The sequence below is a fragment of the Telopea speciosissima genome, chromosome 5 (genome assembly GCF_018873765.1).
Source record: "Telopea speciosissima isolate NSW1024214 ecotype Mountain lineage chromosome 5, Tspe_v1, whole genome shotgun sequence".
Taxonomy (NCBI): Eukaryota; Viridiplantae; Streptophyta; class Magnoliopsida; order Proteales; family Proteaceae; genus Telopea; species Telopea speciosissima.
Genome location: NC_057920.1, coordinates 56,205,585 through 56,228,568, shown reverse-complemented (window position 1 = coordinate 56,228,568; position 22,984 = coordinate 56,205,585). Strand labels below are relative to the sequence as shown.

Sequence of the window (22,984 nt, the reverse complement as noted above, 5' to 3'; positions counted from 1 at the left end):
TGATCCGAGATTCTGCAGGAAAGCCTGTTGGAGCTTTTTCGATCCCAGCTTGCTTCCCCACAGCTATGCTTGGGGAAGCCATGGCAGTGAGGGAAGGAATGCTCCAGAGCATATTGGAGGGCATAGAACACCTCCACGTGGAGTCAGATTGTCAACAGATTATGAACTTCTGTAGGTCTATAGCCCATCCACCTATTGGGCTTCTGAATGTTCTAAACGACATCAAGCATATCTCCACCTATTTTACTTCTTGTTCTTTTTCTTACATTCCCAGGGAAATTAACAGCATGGCTGACTCTCTGTCTTGGAAGGTTGTCTCCTTAGCGGGAAGGACAGACTGGCCTATCTCCATTCCTTGGTTGTTGGATCTTTGTAGATCCGACTCCTTGTGTTTCTCCCGCTCTTTTGAATGAAATTTGACTTACCAAAAAAAATATAATATATATATAGAAACATTGTAGTTACCAGAAAATGATATTCGAATTACCAAAATTAAGAAACATGATTTGTACATTGACTTATATGCTTACATCTCTGTTGGATGTAAAGTCACTTCCCTTTTTCAAAATTGAAACAAGTTAACTTTAGTAATTTTTTTTTGTCTCTTGAAATTTTGCTCATATCATATTTTGTGGGATATTTAGATTAATATTTTGACTCATTCAACTTAAATTAATTAAATAATATTGGTGGGTCCACGATATTAGTATTAAAATTATGAACCCATGTTGCATACAATGGAACTCAAGAAGTTCCCCTAAAAATAAAATTTGAACGCCTATGAGTGCAATGGTATTCTTGTAATTATATCATATTTTTTTAGCAACTTTTCCACCCCATGAATAAGCAAACAAACAATGGGGTGGTAAAATGTAACGTTCCCATGTCAACCAAACAAATATGGGATGGGAAATGTGTAACTTTTCTATAATCTACTATCCTTTCATTTTCTTGTCACTCAACTAACATGTGGGTCCCAATCCCCAACTTTCTCTCCCCATTTTTTTCAACAAACAAACGGTCCGTAAGTGCTTCTTAGGCACGGGCAAAAACGATTATCATAAATTTTCTGTTGCCTAAACAACTGACGATGAACCATTATAAATTTCAAATGGATCAATGTTCAACACATTAAAGTATTACCATAAAAAAACAAAACACATTAAAGTGTTCCTATTTATATTTCCATCCAATTTTTATTGGGGAAATATACAATAGAATAACCCAAGAACAGAATGCCCAAGCCTGTCCATAATTGAAAACAAATAAACAAGTAACACTAATATTGGACTATCACACAAAACATAATAATTATATAATAAAAATTATAATTAATTAATTTAATCAAATTAAATTAAATTTGATGAACATACATCAAATGTCAAGATATCCAATACCATCGTGGCATTGTCAATTATTGAGTGATTATGGTCTACTTTCTCCATTGTTTCATTGATGGAACAAAATGAGTTTCTCTTTCAATTAGAAGAGCCCTCTAAAAGATGCTTTCGTTGAAAAAAAAACCAAACAGAAGTCCTCTAAATGTCGATTTTTCACTTCCCATCTGTTTTCTTTCTTTCTTTTATTTTGTTTTTAAAATTATTTTTTTTCCCACTTTAATCATCTGACTAAGGATTGGGAATTGATCCTATGAGATTTTAGTGGAGACAATAGACTAAGGATTGGGAAGTTACAATGACATTTGTTGTAAAGGTGAAGGAAATGATGACCATAGAAACATGAGTCACTTAACCATGTTTTGAACCAATTTACATGAATGTAATATAAAGGAGAGGAAATGTTCTTTTTCGAGAAGCGTGGCTCCTACGCTTGTGCAAGATCCAATCAGCATCTCTCGGTTGGTTCAATCTGTGATGGGGGCAGGGAGGTCAATTTACAAGGAAAACGTTAGAGACACACAAGGGTGTAGGCTACCATACACAAAACTTTCTTGGGGTTTTCTGTTCGGTTCACCTCAGATAGGAATCTTTTGAGGGGTATTTTTACCGTATATTTTTAATTCTAAATCAACATATTAGATTTATGTGGTCAGATCCTAGGTGTAAAAACCCTCAAAGATTATCTGAGGTAATCCAGAAAACCAACCATAAATAATTTAGGAAAAGAACGTTACGTAGTCGGTTGGCTATTGTGACTAGACATAAGAGTTCATGAAAGTACCATCTTACCCCTATAAGAAAAAAAAATTGCATGTATATAAATGCTCTTGCATGCACTCTCATTGGTTCCACACTGGTGTACACATTACACGACCAAACAATGATCTCTTGCCGAGATTTTAAAGTACAATATTTTATTAAAGAAAGGTAAAAAAAAATCTAAGAAAATTTGAATTATATGTTTTTATTGTGGAGTAATTAATTAATTATATGGTACATGCAAGGGGACTATTGAAATTTCCTCCTTATTTTACTTTGCCTTGTGAATTGTGATTTGAATCTAACATTAATCCGTTGAAGTTCGCATTGGTATCGATATTGGTCTCTGTCGATACTGATTTGATACCGATCTAGATCGATTAGTATCCGCTTGGATTGATAAATTTTACTCTTACTTCTCGTTAAGAATTGAGTTTTTTTTTGATGATTTCACCCTTGATCCGATACCGATACCTGATCTAGCATCAGTCAAGTATCAATATCAACCTCGACTGACACCGATATGATCCAACCAATCCGGCCGATCCCATACCTATACCTCAATCCATGCTTCCAGGGCCATAGTTTGAGGAATCAGTATCGAATCGATCGATTCATATTGGTATTGGTGGAAACCGATATCGATTCCTAACCGATCCTGTATTAATCAATTGGTACGAATAAGGGTAAAAATATAAATAATTTCAAAATTTTAAAGAAAAACAGGAGGGTAAATCTGTCCAATCCGGATCGGTATCGGTATCGATTATTAATACCATATTACCATGCCAGGCCCCACCTCGTACCACGTTTACCAGATCCCATTCCCAGTCCCCTGGGAGACTTGAACGACGTTTGCTAAGTAGGCCCTCCGTTGACTTGAAACTTTCTTACTCCTTAATCAGTGGGCAATTTTCTATAATAAAAAAAAAAAAAAAAAAAACTCAGTCAGCAAAATTTCTCGTTTTATCCACGAAACAAATATCTAGCACGAGCGCCGCGACCCTACATATTCTCCATCAAATTCGACCAATCAGCAGTCAACACCCCAATTCAGAACCCAAGCGCACAAAGATAACCGCACATACACACAGAAAAAACCCGACAACCCGACACACAACGTGAGTCAAGACAAGCAACAGTATATGTATGTATAGAGAGAAATGTGTTTGTGTGCGCTTTTGCTTTTAGTGATATCTGTTGGGTTAATGGCGGGAGAGTTTCTGCTCTCGCCGGTGACGAGCATCTCCGATGGATCACAACTATCTGCGACGAATCTTCCGTCACAGAAGAAACAGTGACGACGAAGAAGCATCTGCTGATATGGAGGATACGAAGCAGAAGCCGAAGCTCGAACGCCGCAACGCACTCAAGAATATTGAATACGATCCCCTCAATTCATCCTCCTCTTCTGTTTCTTCCTCCGATGGTATTCCTTCTAAACTTCGAACTCGATCGCTTGATATCAACCCTTTCGACAAGAACACTAGCTTCCGAATTGAAGGTATCGAGGGTGAGTTCGACCGGCTCTGTGAGACTTTAGGGCTTTCAGGTCCTGAAGATTTTGCAATTCCAGCAGCTGCTTGGGAGGCCAGGAAAGCTCGTTCTTCCTCTGATATTTTCCCCAGGTCTCGATTCAGTAAGATCGATGTCCTCACCAAGCCAGAGAAGGAAGAGGAGGGACTTGAAGCTACGGTTAGGGTTAATGATGAAGCGGCAGTGTTGGTTGATCTTAATACGTTGACGTTGAACGACTCAAAAAATTGCCGGAATTCACTTGATGTGGGCACTTTTGCCACTGCCTCCTGCGGTGTTGATGGTGGTGGCGCAGCCGGAGCTGGAGGAGGAATTAAGGGGGCTCGCCCGCCACTGCTCACTCCGCCGCCTTTGAAGAGTAGGTATGTTGATGATATGTCTTCGGCCTCAACGTGGGATATAATGAGGTCTCTTGCGCCTGAGGAGAGGGGTTCATCTTCGTGTCCGGTAAGGCTTTTAGATTCGACCTCATCTGACAAGGAGGATGAGCTTGGTTTAGAAGGTGAAGAGTTTAATGATGGGGAAATTGGTGGGAGAGAAAAAGAACATGAAAATGGAGCGAGACTTGGGGAGACTGCTGTTATGTCAGATTCGCCTATATTTTTAACATCAAACGATGAGGATTCTTCGAGTGCAACCACGGAAACGACATACAATATTTCTCCTGAGGGTTGTTTCGGACGAAACATCACTTCCTGGCAACGAGGCGATATCATTGGAAGTGGGTCGTTTGGGACTGTGTATGAAGCATACACCGAGTAAGTGCACTGCTATCAATGCATTCTGTGTTCTTACTTTTTTGTCTTCCTGATTTTGGTTGAATTGTTTTGTTCTCCTTCTTGCTATTATGCTATCTTATTGCGTGCATAAAAGTCTTCTAGACAAGAACACTTACTAAACAGATCCTTTAACGAATCACTACCCCTTGATTTTGAGAATGTTGAAAACTCTTGTACACAGAGGTCTGAAATGGCAAAATTTTAAATTGAAAGTCTGTAATATTCTGCCGGGAAAGGACAGAAAGGAAAATTCAAGGCTCGTCCTCAGTGTCCAGTGTCCTCGTGGTATTCAGGCTAGATACTATATACTATTCCACCTGAGAAACTTTGATCTGGCGTTATAGTTTAGTTATGGTCAAACAGACCTATCAATCAACAAAAATGAACTTACACCACTCATCAAATCGAGAACAGAGCTGGAATGCTTCCATATTCTGCATGGAGAGGAATAGTAGAAGTCAATCAATGAAGTCAGTGCAGCAATTCATAACCCTTGCAAAAACGATTCCAGTCTAGTCTAGATATAGGACTGAAGTCAATAAATATCTCCATCTCTTGGTGAAAAATCGTTCTTGCTGCATCTCTCATGAAAAGGAAAGAGAGGAAGTGTCACAGCACTTAGGATGATCGCTGATCTGATCACAACCAGCTTTACTTTCCTCTTTCTCATTACGTTTTTTCCATTTCCTTTCTTTCCTCCTTTCTGATGCAGTTGCTAAGAGAAAAAGGTCACTAAAAGCCCTTATCGGCATCCCTTTCTAGGCCTTTCCAGTAGCATCAATCTGCTCTTACAACCCCTTTCCAATAGATTCAGCTGTCTTCTAGAGGATTACATCAACAGCCTAGTTCTTTTTTTCTTGTGTTTTGCAATTTAAATTTAGTTTCTACTACGTTTTAGCTTCTAGAAGTCTTCTAGAAACTCTGTTGAGCAACTAGACTGAGTTTTAGTTTCTAATTCTGAAATTAGGAAGTTTATTGATTGTGACTCAAGTTTCAGGACTTTCCATTCAGATATAAATAGGGATTGACCCCTTCTCTTGTACCGGCAATTTCCGATAATGAATTGCTGGTGATAGCTCTTCTCACTGTGGGTTTTGAAAGGGGGGAATTCCCTTGCTGGTTAGGAGAATTCTTAACCAAGTTGTGTGAAATTTCTGCTGGCTTTCTCTTCTAATTTATTATTTCCTTCTGTCTTCCTCCCAGTTTCTGTTCCAGAGACCTGCCACCCGAACACACCACTGAAACAGGTCAGTTGCAGTTCTTTCCGTACACTGCAATTACCCTATTTTAGGCCCAACTTTCAGTACACCTATTTGATTCGTATCTCCTTTTAATCTTCTTTGTTCCTCCTCAATTTTAATCCTCATACTCCTGCTATCAAACTTTCCCGATTTCCACTATTAAACCCTAGTTTCAGAGCCACATTCATACCCAACCAGTAGCTAACCCCTGTTCTGGCTGAAACCAACGATACCTCTAGCTGCAACCTTCAATTCTTCTCTGTTCTCTGACCTGTTTTGAGGCTCTGAAAGGTCCTAACCAGAGCACCACTCGACCACAGCTTCAGGCCTTTTGAAAACCTAATTTTTAAGATATTCAGAATCTCCCAATCTGCCCTAATCTGGTTAACAGGTCCTTTTGTGATCATATTCTTTTTGTTAATCCCTATTTTGTCGAGAATACTTATTCATTGTCATAACATGCCCTCTTTCAACTATTCTGTCCTAATTGCTCTACCTGCGATTGTAACCCTAATTCTTACATCTAGGGTTAGGGGTACTAGTTGCCACTTTCATGCTCTGTGTCTAACAATCAATCAATTTGCAGCAGATGTTTTGAAATCAAGATTGATTTTACCAAAATATTAAATAATAGAGGAAAATTTTTGTTTCCTTCTTGCTATTGTGTCATCTAAATATCAAATAAGAAGCATGCAAGTCATATTTATGCTCCATTTGACAGAGTGGTGGCAAAAATCTGTGTCTATCATACAATTGAGACAAAGTGATATTTGATGCTTTTAGTTTCGAAGATGTAAAAAAAGAGGACAAATGCATTTAAGGGTGGAACCGAGTTTTGTGAGGAGGAATTGTAGGAAGCTAAACCCTAGAAAAGAGGTTTGATAAATCCATGATAACAAAAGATAAAAATAGGACAAGTGGAAGTCTGGAGCGAAAAATTCTTCTCACATTTCTTGTGTTGTAGTTCTCTAAGATTTAATAGAGCGTTCAGCAGTCTTTTTTACCCCAATTTTTTCTTTAGCATTTTTGGAATATCTCACTTGAGAAGATACAAAAAGACACAAATGCTTACTCTTCACTGGCTTTCTTTAAAATGAAATTGAGAATGGAGAAGGGAAGGGGTCTGCTCGTTTTACTTGTTCTTAGATTTTCTTTTGTTAAAATGAAAAATTAAAACTCTGCTAAGCAATTTTGAACTCAGAAGCCATTCTAGGCCCAAAATGAGAAATGAAAGCCTATACCAAAGACTGCTGAAGAAGGGACCAATTTTAATTTAAAAAAAATATGCAATATACTTTAAACTGTACATGTTTGAACTACTATGAGCATATTGAAATATGGCCTGTTTTTAATGTAGTTCTAGATTGGTGGGAGACCAAGTGACCAACTAGAAGCCAAATAACCAGGATCTGATCTGAATAGGTAGTTTGGTTAGGCTAAAATAGGTGAAAGTGTAAAATTAGGGTTAGGGTAAGTTGATATAGGGGAGTTTTCCAGTGAAAGTCCTGAGACGTGTTGATGGAGTTAGGTATGCAAACTTGAATGGAAAGTAGGCTAGGTTTAGGTTTTCTGGGTTTTTGGAAAGAGAATAATGGGGAATTTAAGGTTTAAGATGAGATTTTAGGGCAGGGACTTGGATCGAGTTTCCCAAAGGGTGAGAGGGAGGTTCGGTCCAAGTTTGGGCTGTTTCTGATGGTTGGTTTGGTCTGGGCAGAATTTGGGTTATGGGAATGATGTCCAGAGATGGAGGGGATGCTAGGGTTTAGTTTTGAGGATTAAAAGAAGGGCTTGGTTCGGGGATGATGCACGCACTTGTTGTTTGAAAGTATTCTTGACCCTTGCAAAGAATTTCCAGCAACTGAGTATGAATCTTCAGGAGATCGGCTAGGGCAGAACTGGAGCTTGAATGGAGATCGATGGAATGGGGTTGGGAAGGCTATCTCAGCCTGTGTATCTCACCCTCACAGCCTATCTCAGGACAATAATGTTACAGAAAGCAATATCTTTATTTCATAAATCGTGGGGGGCTCTCAAGAGCTCTTACATATTTATAGCCTTGTGGCTGAATAGAAAAGCAGACTCAAACTATGACTCAAAATAGAACTAGGACTTCTAACTAGGATTCAAACTTGAACTAGGAATCCTAATTAGGATTACAACTCAATAAAGGACTAATTAAAAGCCTAACCAACAGCTCACGATTTAGTGCTGGTGTAGGGGAATCCCTACACCTACACTACTCCTGGTGTAGAGAAGAATCCCTATACCTGAGGCTGGTTTTGGACAGCCAAGTTCCATCAGTTTTATTTTCTTAATTTTTTTTATTAATTATTTAAGAAGGAAATAGAAAAGAAGGGGGTGTGTGTGTGTACTAACTAAAATTAGGACTGGAAAGAACATTCTCCTCAATGAACCCTATGACTAAAGAAGTTTAATTGCTTCATCTTTACCAGTACTCTCTGGATAACTATGGTAAATAAGAAACTGTTGTTCACAACTTGGTCTCACCTCTCCAAGGGGGATAATTAACACTCAAGAAGCAACTTTTCTTCTCAAGGAAAAGAATTTTTGGTTCTTATTTTGTTTCATACTTTAAACTAATGAGACATGTTTAGAAATATCAAATTTGTCATGATAAAGATCATGAATTCATACCTTTTGACTTCAATAATGTCTTTCTACAACATTGATGTCTTTGATTCTTTCCATTGATACCCCATATTAAGTTACATTTCTATATCAAACCTTATAACGATATTTATATTATCTTTTAATTATTATTAGGAAAAAAAAACCCATAACAACCTATATTTTTGTCATGACTAAGGGGATAGGAGAGAATAAATATTGTATCGTAGGAGGTCCTTTTATAAATGTAAAGAAGTACAAAATTGGTATCTTTGGTTCTTTCCATTGATACCCCATATTAAGTTACTTTTCTGTATCAAGCCTTACAACTATATTTATATTATCTTTTAATTATTATTAGGAAAAAACCCATAACGACCATTTGATGCAAACCTGAATGGGTAAGCAAGCCACGATTGAATCTGGAAGAGAATAGGGGTACGTATGATGAAGATAGATAGATAAGTTGTAGATGAAGTTAGATAGGTGGCAGCCTAGAGTCCCACTAGTTGCCCAACTCTCGAAGTTCCACCAAGATCACGATTGAAGGAGTCGCACCTTGATCCCACTTGAGTCTCACAAGCAAAAGTCCTCAAAGAGAGCAATTTGTTTTCAATTCATGGCTGCCAAGAGAGGCTCCCATGGTTTCTCTTTATATAACCCAATTGTGGAGGCTAAATGCCTCTTGAAACCACAAATTACGTTAAAGGGACTTTTGGGATTCCAAGACAAAAGTAATTCCCAAGAAGTCAAATTGAGAAGACCTAAGCAAAACATTAAAACTTAAAATTATACTCTAGACTACTACTTAGGAAATTGAAAAGACTAACTACTAGTCTTAGGAAATAGAAAAAGTTAAGGGTGTCAAAATGAAACGCGGAACTGAAAACTGAAGCCGGAACTGAGTTGAAGTAACCGATCCGAACCGAACCGAACCGAATAAATTTGGTTATAGAATCCCGATATTAAATTTGGTTAGGTTCAGTTTTGTTTTGTTTTGGATCAACCTCTAGAGCTGTCGGTTAGAACCGAAACCGAATTGAATAGCCTAGTAAATACTTGGGAAGTTTAGAAATAATATAAAAATAAGAGAAAACGAAGAGAGGGGAGAGTTGGAGTCGGAGACAAGATTGAACTTCCCTTTATTCATTTTTAAATTAACAAAGCATGGTTCTCTTTTTACTTCTCGCTTCCCAAAGATTTCACTTTTCCATTTCCCCAATCCTTTACACACTTCAAAGCACTCATGGATTCTTCATCTTCCATTTCCCAATCCTTTACACCCTTTAAAGCATTTTAGGTCATGGCGCCTGCGTCTTCCCAACTCTTCCAAGTTCCACTTCCCTATCCTCAATTCGCCTCTTCCATTTTCCAATCCTCAATTCGACTCTTCCATTTCCCATTACTTAGTGGTTTAGTTTAACCTAAGAAACACAAAGAAGTAAAAATTGGAAAATGGAGCTTGCGGTCTCCGAAACATCAAAGCACTCCAGCGATTTTCAGAAAACAGCAACGAAGGCCTGCGGAACTTCGGATTTTCTACAGAGTTTCCCCCTCGTGGCCCTATTTCTCTACTGATTCAGTTTTACCACCTCTTCTTCCCTGCAGTTTTCTCTTCTCTTCAATTTTTCCAGATCTGATGTCAGTTCGAGGAGAGGTGAAAGAACAGTGAACCAGTTCCATCTTCATTCTTACTTCAAGCCCAATAGTTTCAGATTTTTATCTGCTCCATTTCTGACATGCTCCATTTTGCTCCATTACCCCCTTAGATGGTTGACACATGTATGTGATTGATCTAACAGTCAGTTTTGGATAAAAATTTTTACTTTTCTGTTTTTACTTTTGAGTTTTAACTTTTCATTTTTTTTTTTTTTACTTTTCCTCTCACTTTTTGCTTTTCATTACTCCCTCTCATTCTCTCTCCCATTTCACAACTGAGATTTCCATTTCTCTCTGCTCCGGCAATCTCAAGAAAGGTTCCGCCAGAGATGTGAGTGTGGTTGCCAGCGAGGTTTCTGGTCCAACCTCTCTACCCCTGCTCCAACCTCTTCCGTCTCTCTCTCTCTCTACTCTTCCCAATCTCAAGAGGAGAACCTCTCTCTGGTTTGCGATAGAGCCCCTGCTCCATACATCCTAGGTTCTTAAGGTTTTATTTCTGTAGAAAACTCTGAATTGTGCTAGCTTCAGCATTCTTCTGTTGCTTCTCTTTTAAGAATCCCAAGCAAGATTCTCTTTGCTTCAAGTTCCATCAGGGCTTCGTAGCCCAGACTCGCGCCGGCCGCCTATGAAACTACAAAGGTTTCAAAATTTTTGAAACCACAACATAGAGAAGGCCAGTAGGATCTTCCTGATTGCTGCTTCGTGGCCTTCCAGCGCCATCGCTGGAGCTGCTGTGCATGCTTTGTTTGTTGGTCATCTTCGATCGTCCTCACACTATTGTTAATCAATAGTGATCGAATCCAGGAAAAGGATCCGGATTGAGGCACAATTTACAACAACAACAGTAACGTCCTTCACTAACGGTCAAGCATATGGGAATGATGCTCCAACATTCAAACTCTAAAGCGAATCTATTGTTTCATGATAATCAGCAGCTTCCACTCCAACCAATCTGCACTCAATACCATTACCAGGAGGTTCCTTGGACTAAGCTCTCTTTGGTTGAAACAGCAACTTTGGGAATTCAACTATTGCCAAAGCTCTATTTGATGGATCACTGAAACGGGTTGTGGTTGCTTGGCCTGCTTTGACGGTGGGTTATGCTAAACGATGTGACTTTGAGAATGGTCCACCGTCTACCCGCTATTTGATGAAATGCCAATTGCTGCTGTAACCGATTGAGGGCGGAAGAGAAGCAAGGCAAGGAATGAGCAGAGTTGGGATTTGGTCGAATTGGCCTCTTGAATTTAGAAGTAGGAGTGCCCAGTTGACCATTTTGATGGATGGCTGACCCGTTGGTGTGGGCTCTTCTTTTGCCTGAGAAGATTTCAGGTTGCACTTCCCAAACCTCCTGATGACAATTTTGATCTTGGAACGCCTCCGTATTGGCCAGTATAGTCCCGAACAGAGGCACCTGAGTTTATGACTGAGGTTGGAGCAGGGGCTCTATCGCAAACCAGAGAGAGGTTCTCCTCTTGAGATTGGGAAGAGTAGAGAGAGACCGAAGAGTTTGGAGCAGGGGTAGAGAGTTTGGACCAGAAACCTCACCGGCAACCACATCGCTCACATCTCCGGCGGAAGCTTTCTTGAGAGTGGCCGAGCAGAGAGAGAAACGGAAATCTTAGTTGTGAAAGGGGAGAGAGAATGAGAGGGAAATGTGAAAATCAAAAAGTGAGAGGAAAAGTAAAAAAAATGAAAAGTAAAATTTAAAAAGTGAAAAAAGAAAAGTAAAATTTTTTAATCTCAAAACTGACCGTTGGATTAGTCACATACACATGTCAACCATCTAAGGGGTAATGGAGCAAAATGGAGCATGTCAGAAATGGAGTAGATAAAAATTCAATAGTTTCTCTACATTAGAGGGAACCGTGTACCAAAATCGAAAAAGAACCGAACTGAGCAAGTTCGGCTTGAGTACTCTATCTTAGAATCGACTCGGTTCTTGGTTCGGTTTCGGATCACACCATAAAGCAATGGAACCAAACTGAAACCAGACCGAATATCCGAAACCGAAACGATTTACACCCTTAGAAAAAGTAATCATGCCTTGGAATACAAAAAGACAAGTACTAAAAACTAGGAGATACACTAGTGGCTATTATGCTTCCACCTAGAAACATGAAAAGACTCTTAAATAAGCCTAGGAAATTGAAAAGATTCTTTGAACTTCATAACTACATAACAGAATTTGTTGAAGCTGTTGCCATGTGGACCAGGTTTTAGAAAAGAACCTTGTGAGCCAATTTCTCCCTGCATCACCTATACTTTTGTCATGACAAGGGGGGTAGGAGAGAATAAATATTGTATCGTAGGAGATCCTTTTATAAAAGTAAAGAAGAAATATCTATAACAAGAAATTTGATTAGAAGTTTTTTATGTTGATCTAAAGTTTTAAATAAAAAAACATTTAGAAGAATAATTAGGCCCCGTTTGTTTAGAGGGGAAGGTGGGGTGGGATTGTTGGGAAGATGGGACCCACATGTTGGTGAGGTTTTATTGCAGGTGGAAATGTTGAGTTAAAGTTACTTTTCCCATGAATAGTAACCAAAGTCCCACCAAATTGGTGGGACTTTGGATAGGCTAGGGATGGGATTTTGAAGTTTCACATCAGCTGAGAAAGCATTTAATGTTGTTCCTTGAGCTTTTGTAAGTTCATCACCCCAGGATAACCAAACAAGGTTGGGGTGGGATTTTGAAGTGCCACATCAGCATTTTCCCACACCAATTCTTCCACCCCACCTAAGACCCTTCTAAACAAATGGGGCCTTTAGGATGAATACTTCTAACTGGCTCACGAGGGGAGGGCTTCCTTGATGGCCCAAAATATCTGCCACATGGCATGTTGTATGGGGTCCAAATTTTATGGGCAGAAAGACCCTGGGTCTTCTGCCCACGTGTCAAGTTTCAGCCCAAATGGAATAGGCCAAGTGCAAAATAAAGCTTTGAAAATCCAGGGACTAGGTGCATTCCAATACATGGACGCGTGAAAATGCATAGGTGCATGGACGCACATGAGAGGGTATGATGTAGATCACAGATCCATGTGTAGCCATAGGAACAAGCCCCAAAACCAGCCCAGTGTAATTGTGGGATCTAATTGCTGTGAGAGACAGCCTGGTGTGATGATGTGGCAGTTTTTGTTGGTTTGATGGAGCATCTCATAAGGCAGCCCAAGTCCAGATTGCGTGGACAACATGAAAAAGAAAATACCAAAACACTGTTCAAGTGAACAGTGTCACAGCTTATATTTGCTCAGTTTGGGAATACTTTTTAGTAGATCTGGTGGGCCCCATTGCCAGCTGGATTAGATCAGTTTGAAGACTCAATTGCCAATGCGTGGACGACTCCTACAGCTGTTTTAGATAGGTTTCTAATTAAAATAGAATTCTGTTATTTGATGTAATTAGAGTTAAAGATAATTTAGGATTATTTCCTTTAATGCGGTAAAGACTAAAGAGGAGGTACTTACTCAGATTTGGTGGGCCCACATGACAGCTTGTGTGGAGTACTTTAAATCCAAAAAGGTGCTGCCTTGTGTGGGTTTTTAGAGGTTTATTATTTTAGTTATTTTCTAGATTCGGAATAAGAGTTTTATTTTAATTGGACTTTTGTTTTGAGATATTTCTAGAAGGACCTAGGATGTAATCAGTTGGAATTATAAATAAAGGAATAGGCTGATAACCAGCCAAGTCGAGTTTGAGAAAAAAAGAATGAGCTCGGTTAAAGCATTAATGGCTGTGAGAGACAGTTACAGTGAGAGGCCGTGGGTGAGAGATCTGGGAGAGAGTGAGAGGCTCAATCCAAACTACCCTTCTTCTATTCTATCTTCTATTGTACCTTATTTTTTTTATTTTTTTTTATGTATAATTTTCATTGTGTGATCTATTACAAGTTCTGCAATCGATTAAGGAATATCTGCTACAAGTTCATCAATTGTTGCCCAGTTTTGAAGACCAAACCAGCATTAATCTTTGTTTAAGAAGATCTGCCTGGGGCTAGGTCCTTCGTGATCCAGCCTCTACAGTATGGTAATTGATTGAATTTGTGTGTGAAACTTTGACATGTGGCCAACCCAGACCTTGATCCGTCTATCCAATGGCCGGATTGTCACATTATCCCATATGGCAGTACTAGGTGGGTCGTAAAGGGAGGTTTTCTGTGTCAGGGCCATGTTGTGGTTTCCCAATAATTGATAGATATTACTTTATTATGCCATAATAGAATGGAAGAAAGTTTTCATGTGCAGCCTATATATCTTTGGGGGGGGGGGGGAGGATAGTTGTCAAGGCATTGCTTAGGCGCATCCAGGCAGATTTTTGGGGGCCTAGGTGGTTGTCGCCTTAGTGTTAGTGGTATTGAACGCGTTGGCCCTTTTTTTGCCATAGTGGTATTGAATGACTTGGCCCCTTTTTGGTTATTTCATGTACTTAAAATATTATTCATAAATAAGCAAATACCCCCTATTTGAATAAAAGAGAAATAGTTAAAAAATAAAATCCAAAAGGATAAAAAATCAATCCCCCAGTTCAAGAACAAAAACTGGATTTTTGGCGGTAGGTGAAATTTTCAACTTTCTAATGCTAGGGTCTTTTCTCAAAGCTAAAAATTTCATTAATCTTAATATGGTAAAAAGTTGCTAAAAACCAAAAGAGCGGTAAAATATTAATTTGCTTTGATATCTAAAAAAAAATTTCATTCAGAGTGATTTTGACAGCATTTGTGAACACCAAATAAGGTTTGACCGGAGCATAACTCCTTCAATATAGATCAGTTTTAAGCAATCTTGGATTTGTTGGAAAGCTTGTTTTGTGCTCTACCTAATTCAAAAAGTCTTAACGTAAAATAAAAATCATTTGACAAGCCAAACTTCTTAGAGAACAAGAACATTTCTCTAAATTGAGAGCAGTTTAATTACTTATAGATAAGATCATATTTTTTGAGAACAGTATAAACCAAATGTGAGACTAGTTATACCATGACACTGACCAATTCCCAGAACAGTATAAACCAATTGTATGTTTTGATTGTTTCAAATTCTCAATAACTTGCTTCTTTAGTGCTACTGTCTTCTAGTTCTATGTTGATTTTTGATAACTTGATGTGGCTTAATATTGATTTTTGATTACTTGATGTGACTTAATTTTGATTTTTGATGACTTGATGTGGCTTAATGTTGATTTTTGATGATATAAGGTATATATTGTAACATATTAAATAATGTTAGAAAAGAGGGAAAATAAAAAATAACACTGGGGCACCTTAGTCGCCTAGGCAATGCCTAGGCTGGCGCATTGTTGCCTAAGTGCTTAGGTACCCCTCCACCTCCTTGACAACTATGGATTTTACATTGAATGAGAAGGTGTTGCCCTTTTTTATTGGTTTTTATACTCATATTGATTGTTTCTGATGTTTTGAAGATCAGAATACTTTCTTGATCTTGTGATTGTGTTTCACACAAATTGATTAGTTCTGATGTTCTCCCATAATCTCATTAACATTATTCTTTGCAGTGATGGATTCTTTTTTGCTGTAAAAGAGATTTCTTTGCTTGACCAAAGTCAGCAAAGCATTCAACAGCTTGAGCAGGTGGGACAGTTTCAATTCTGATGACTAGTTTTTGGCTTTTCTTTTTGTTCCATCTCCATTTAATCTTTCTCCCACATCTGACCGTGAACATAAAAAATTTATCAAGTTGCTCTTACCTTTGGCAGTGCTGATGATTTTGCAACTGGAATTTTCTTTTTTCTAACTTCCCGGTATATTATTGCAGGAAATTGCTCTTTTAAGGGAGTTTGAACATGAGAATATTGTCCAATACCTTGGAACAGACAAGGTACTGCTTCCTATCTTTTTGGTGACGTGTTCTTCTATTTCTAGCAATATGTTATTTAAGATGATGACAAGTTTTACCTATACATAAGTATCTCCAACTTGCACATTTTTGTTAGTTTCTTTCATTTGTTCCTAAATAATAACAAAGTAGTTTGATAGGGGAATTCTGATGCAGCAGCTGAAGCCTTGGACTGGTTGGTTTGATATGATCCACTGAGGAGGTCTAAGCTCAAGCTTGGAAAGCCTACAAGGGGCTGCTGATAGCTCAGGGGTAGATTGGGCTAATAATGAAAATTGGGCTTGTTATATTGTAGTTTGGCCTTTATTTTCATGGGTAACATCGTAACAAGGCTAATTTATAAGCCCCTATTTGGGTCCAACTCTGTACATGAGATAAGTAGTAGTTAAGTGTTTTAGATAAAAGTTAGTTGAGTTTGAGTTAATTTGAGGGTCTTCTAAGGCTGGTGGCAGGTTAGGTTTGAGTCCTCTTTTGAATTTGAATATTTTATTCAGTCCAAGGGTCTGATTAGGAGTACTTGTAAGAGTCATGTTATCTTTTAAAGAGTCTATTTATGTTATGTGACACCCATTGACCGGAAAGAGTGTTGATTATAAATTAAATATTTATTTTAAGGTTTCAGTGGACGACTATGTGTGTGTGCATGCATGGACTTGGAATAGATCCTATTATGGCCAGCTGGTTTCTCTTCTCTTCTCTTTCTGCTCTGCATCAGTTCAGACACTTTTTCACAGGGGTGATATTTCTTATTTCTTCTTCTATATTTCTATTGAATTCTATCTCTTCTCCTCTGTTCTTCATGTTGATTTTGTAATTCTTGATTGTCTCTTGCTGTTTATTGCGATGATCCTCAAATCTGTTACTCTGAATTCTGTTTTAAGGCATAATCAGTTCCTTAGATCTGATCATCAATATCTGATATAATATTTCAGTTCTTGATCTTAACTTGAGAATTAAGCAACTTGGGAATCATCTATGGTTCTGTGAATAGGCTGCTTACCCGATTGGGGTAAGCAGTCCTAGTTGGATTGGGATTAGTCCTACTAGTCCTAGCTGATTAGGATTAGTCCTAGTCATGTTAGGAGTAGTACTAGTCAGATTGGATTCTTTTATTTTATTTTATTTTTATTGTTTTATCCTCAGCTGAGTCCTATTCTGGCATTCCTAGTTGTATTAGGAATTCCTAGTAGGACTAGGACTGAGGTGTTATTATTCCTATTTGTACTTTGATTAGTTTACTTCAAGTTATTATAAATAAAGGGGCTTGGGTGATCGATTCCAATCACTCAAGCATTCATTCCAATGCTGTTTACATGGTATCAGAGCCTAATCTGATCTAGGAAACAGCTTCTCTCCTCTCTCTTCTTTCTCTTTTTTTTTCCTTTGTTTCTTCTCTCCACCACTCTCGGCCTCCTTCTCCACATCAGGGCAGCAACTGTGAGGTGATCTAATGCAATTTTAGTTGCTGCCCTCAATGTCACCTCATTGAAGATCGAAGAACAGCTGGTGTGACCTAAATCTGCCGGCAGGATTATTCCATCCCTGGAGATCGAGCTCTTCTTACACCTGAAGTTTGATTTCTTTTTTTATGGAGATTGTTCCCTGCTTCTATTGGTCTACACCAGCCCTTAGTTGAAGACTGCAGAAGTGTTTGAGATACAGTGCTGCACTTTTCTGCAATTTCCTGCAATCAGTTTTTCTGCAATCAAGCTTCTTCCTAAATTTGTCAAAATTTAGGGTTTTTTATTGGCTCATCAGAAAGAGCTAATTTTTGGAGGTTATCTTCCCTGGTATTAGTAGGGAACTCGACCAAGGTTTCAGCCCATTCTGACGGCTGAAAAACTCTGCAAATTAAAAACCCATTCGAATCAGTTTTTTTTTACAGATCTGATTTTTCTGTTTGGCTGAATCATGGGTGACTCAGAGATGACTACTGCTACTTCTGGAGGAGATCAAACTAGGTCTGATTTTCTTCCCTATGCTGCTGCCATTAAGCTTGATGGTACAAACTACTTGATTTGGGCCAGATCATTATCCCTAACAGTGGCTGGTAGGGGACTCACTGGCCACCTCACTGGCACCACCAAACAACCTACTGAAGAAGGTGTTGCTCGTACTAAATGGGCTGCCAATGATGCAATGGTAATGTCCTTTGTTCTGAACTCTATGACCACTGACCTCTCTAGTCAGTATCTTCTCCTTGACACTGCTACACAGATATGGACAGCTGTCAAGGGCACTTATGGTCGTTCAGGAAGTGGTGCTCAGGTTTATGAAATCAGGAAGACACTCCAAACCACTACTCAGAGGGAGATGTCTGTCACCAAATACTATGCTGCCCTCAAATGTTTATGGCAGCAATTGGATCACTATGCTCGGTTTCAGCCTACTACTACTGTTGATATTACTGCCTACCACACCTATGTAGACCAATTCCGTGTCTATGATTTCCTGGCTGGCCTCAATGATGACTATGATCCTATTAGGGTGCAAGTCCTTGGACGGGTTCCTTTCCCCACTTTAGAGGAGACTTTTTCTTATGTTCACAGTGAAGAGACACGACGGGCTGCCATGATGATTACTCCCAAAGTTGGGAGATCAGCCTTACAAACTGCTGGCCCCACTCTTGTTGCTTCTTCCGACGAGTGTTGTTCTTCTACTACCAAAGAGCCTCGTTAAGTGTGAGCATTGTCACAAACCATATCACACCAAGGCTCAGTGTTGGAAATTATATGGAAAGCCAGCTGATTTTGAGGCCAAACGTGGTCGTGCTAAGTCTAAAAACAAAGCCAATCATACTGAAAGTGTAGCTCCAACTCCCACCGACATTGGTTTCTCCCAGGAAGAACTCCAGGCTTTGCGTCGTATGTTGAACACATCAATGCCTTACTATGTCTCCCAATTCAGGTTCCTTCTTTGCCCGTAGTATTTCTTTTCTGGTCATTGTGCATCGGTAGTATCCACTCCATGGATCATTGACTCGGTGCTTGATCACATGACGAGTTCTTCTAGCCTTTTTAATACATATTCTCCTGCCTCTGGTAAGGGTAAAGTCAAAATTGCTGATGGGTCCCTCTCCTCCATCTCAGGGAAAGGATCCATTGGTTGTTCTCCTTCCCTTACACTGTCATCTGTGTTGCATATTCCCAAATTTACAACTAACCTTCTTTCCATTAGCAGATCACTAAATCCTTAAATTGTAAATGACCTTTTTCCCACTCACCGTGTTTTTCAGGAACTGGACTCGGGGAAGACGATTGGATCGGGTAAAGTGCATGGCGGATTGTACCTGCTTGATGGCGATCCAACTCCGGCTTTGCCTTCGGCATCTTTCTCTTCTGATTTACATAAATAGCACTCTAGACTAGGCCATCCCCCCTTAGGTACTTTATCCAATTTATTTCCAGCATTAGTTAAAGACTGTAATAAGGAAGATTTTTTTTGTGAGCCTTGTGTCTTGGCTAAACAGACGCGTTCACTTATCCTATTTCTAATAAACGATCCTCTTCCTTATTTCATATTGTTCATACTGATGTGTGGGGGCCTAGTAGGAAAGCTTCCCTGACTGGCCATCGGTGGTATGTCACTTTCATTGACTGCTATTCTAGGTTCACTTGGGTTTACCTTCTGCACGCAAAGAGTGAAGTTTTTTTATGTTTTCAACACTTTCATCAAATGATTAAGACCCAGTTTAATGCCACTCTTCAAATTTTGAGGAGTGACAACGGAAAGAGTATATGGAAGGTCGGTTCCAAAATACCTTCTTGCACATGGAATCCTCCATCGAGACAGCTGTGTCGACACTCCAGCCCAAAATGGTGTGGCTGAGAGAAAAAACCGCCACCTCCTGGAGGTGGCTAGGGCCCTTATGTTTGCTCGCACTGTCCCTTCCCTTTATTGGGGGGATGCTGTCCTTACTGCAGCCTATTTAATTAATAGGCTGCCCAGTCGGGTTCTTCTTTCAAAAGCCCCTATTGAGCTATTACTTGGCTCTTTTTCCTTTATAGTCCCACCTAAGGTGTTTGGATGCGTTTGTTATGCTAGGGATACAAGGTCCCCTAGTAAACTTGACCCACGTAGCCTCCGTTGCATTTTCTTGGGTTATTCTGCTACCCAAAAGGGGTACAAATGTTACTACCCTCCATCCCGCAGGACTTTTGTCAGCATGGATGTTGTCTTTCATGAACATGTTCCATATTATGTGTCCCCACCTCTTCAGGGGGAGAGTGTTAGTGAAGATGTGCTGACTATTGACTCTCCACCTCCACTTCAGTCTGTTTACCATGAGTCTGAACCAGTTCGGCCTGCCCCTAGTACTCCCCCTGAGGCAGGGGAAGAGGTTCCTACACAGGGGGAGACCATTTCTATTCAGGGGGAGCAATCTACCTCGGTCCAGACTCCTATCCAAAGGACTATTAGTGAATTTCAGAGGAGGATTGATGCCAGTAATGTGAAGACCTATGCAAGGAAACATAAGCAGGTTCAATCAACTGTTGCTCTAGTACCCATCCAATTGCCGAACCCGGATCCAGAACCTGCCTCTCCACCTGGTAATGATCCTGACTTACCTATTGCTCTTCGCAAAGGTGTCAGAACTTGCACTCAGCATCCCATATCTCATGTTGTTTCTTATGATTCCCTTTCCCCATCCTTTCGTGCCATTATTTCCTCTCTTTCTTCTGTTCGTATTCCTAACAATTGGCAGGAAGCTTTATCAGACGTAAAGTGGAAGGCAGCTATGATGGAAGAAATGGACGCCTTGAAGAAAAATAACACATGGGAGCTTGTGGTTCTTCCACCTGGGAAGAAAACCGTTGGATGTAAATGGGTGTTTGTAGTGAAACAGAAGGTGGATGGCACTGTGGATAGGTATAAAGCACGACTCGTGGCCAAGGGGTTCACTCAGACATACGGCATTGATTACCAGGAAACTTTTGCACCTGTTGCAAAGTTAAATACTGTTCGTGTGTTATTATCTTGTGCAGTCAACCTTGGATGGGATTTGCAGCAACTAGATGTAAAAAATGCCTTCCTAAATGGAACACTTGATGAGGAGGTGTATATGGACATTCCACCAAGGTTCTCTTGTGACAGAAACCAAGGAAAAATATGCAGACTGAAGCGCGCACTTTATGGGCTGAAGCAGTCACCTCGAGCATGGTTTGGCCGGTTCCACAAGGCCATGATTTATGTGGGCTATAAGCAGAGTAATGCTGATCACACACTCTTTATAAAGAGGGTTGGTGAAAAACTCACTGTTCTTATAGTCTACGTTGATGATATAGTGGTTACTGGCAATGATGGCGATGAGATCAGACGGTTGAAGACCTTCCTTGGACAAGAATTTGAGATTAAAGATCTAGGAAAACTACGATACTTTCTTGGGATTGAAGTAGCCAGATCTTCTAAAGGCATTTTTCTCTCCCAAAGGAAGTATGTCTTAGACTTATTGGCTGAGACCGGGTTGCTAGGCTGTCATCCTTCAGATACTCCTATGGACCCTACTGTTCGACTCAAGGAGAAAGAGGGTGAGCCTGTTGATAAAGGCCGGTACCAAAGACTTGTAGGGAAGTTGATTTATCTTTCACACACGCGTCCTGACATTGCTATCGCCGTGAGTATTGTGAGCCAGTTTATGCATGATCCCTACTCTTCTCATATGGAGGCTGTTCTTCGTATCTTGCACTATTTGAAGTTAGCTCCTAGAAAAGGAATTCTTTTGTCTACGCATGGTCATCTACGGATAGAAGCATACACTGATGCTGATTGGGCTGGTTCTGCTGATCGGAAGTCTATTTCTGGGTATTGCTCCTTTGTAGGTGGAAATCTTGTTACATGGCGTAGCAAGAAGCAAAATGTGGTTGCTCGTTCTAGTGCCGAAGCTGAGTTTCGAGCTATGGCACAAGGTATTTGTGAGTTACTATGGCTTAAAGGTTTGCTACAAGATCTTGGTGTTCCTATTCGTCTTCCTATGATGCTGTACTGTGACAACAAGGCTGCTATCAGCATAGCACACAACCAGTACAGCATGATCGTACCAAGCATGTTGAGGTGGATAGGCATTTCATCAAAGAGAAGTTAGAAGCTGGGCTGATTTGTATTCCCTTTGTGACATCTGCGGATCAACTTGCTGATATCTTCACCAAGGGATTGTCTAGAAAATTGTTTCATCCTAATCTAGTCAAGTTGGGCATGATCGACATCTTTGCTCCAACTTGAGGGGGAGTGTTGAAATAGGCTGCTTACCCAATTGGGGTAAGCAGTCCTAGTTGGATTGGGATTAGTCCTACTAGTCCTAGCTGATTAGGATTAGTCCTAGTCATGTTAGGAGTAGTACTAGTCAGATTGGATTCTTTTATTTTATTTTATTTTTATTGTTTTATCCTCAGCTGAGTCCTATTCTGGCATTCCTAGTTGTATTAGGAATTCCTAGTAGGACTAGGACTGAGGTGTTATTATTCCTATTTGTACTTTGATTAGTTTACTTCAAGTTATTATAAATAAAGGGGCTTGGGTGATCGATTCCAATCACTCAAGCATTCATTCCAATGCTGTTTACAGGTTCCTTATCTGATTTTCATGATTTTTACATTAGTTGATAGTCCTGATAAACCTTCATACCCAACCTGGATTTTTGCTTAATCCAATTGTTGGTTTGTGAGATATTTTCTCCTAATATCTCTATCAATTCTGTCCATATTCTGGTTCTATACATTTTCTATGACCCTCTCCCTTCTGGTTCCAGCAATTAGTTTGCTTTCAAGAACAATCTTTAGAACCCTGAACTACATTAGTATTAGACTATTAGTGCCACTGTTATTATTATTTTTTTTTAAACCTTGTTAGGAACCTGCCATATCACCAATCTTGAGCTTCACAAGCTATACAACGAACTCCATGAAATTCAGCAAAAGAATAAAGGCAAATTAGATAAATTATTGGAAGAAACCTTGGCTGATACTGAACAGATGCATGAACTTCTCAATGAAATTCCTGCCACCATTGTTGTCAAGGTGTCACATAGGCGCCCAGGTGGATTTTTGGGGTCTATGCGGTTGTCGCCTTAGTGCTGTCGACCGCCTTGGCCCTTATTTATGCCAAATATCTTTTAAGTAAATGATTCGTTTACTA

General features: G+C 39.6%; 1 protein-coding gene across 2 annotated transcripts in view; it reads left to right on the top strand.

Moving 5' to 3' along the window:
• Positions 1 to 3,361: 3,361 nt before the first annotated feature.
• LOC122662248 (mitogen-activated protein kinase kinase kinase 1-like) overlaps positions 3,362 to 22,984 on the top strand; it is a 59,614-nt gene continuing 39,991 nt past the window's right edge. For both annotated transcript variants that reach the window (XR_006332995.1, XM_043857831.1), the window contains exons 1-3: positions 3,362 to 4,453; positions 15,513 to 15,588; positions 15,773 to 15,835. Coding sequence is in view for 1 of the 2 variants with exons in the window: in XM_043857831.1 (XP_043713766.1) it covers positions 3,411 to 4,453; positions 15,513 to 15,588; positions 15,773 to 15,835 (1,182 nt within the window). In the remaining variant the exon portion in view is untranslated. The remainder of the gene's footprint in view (positions 4,454 to 15,512; positions 15,589 to 15,772; positions 15,836 to 22,984) is intronic.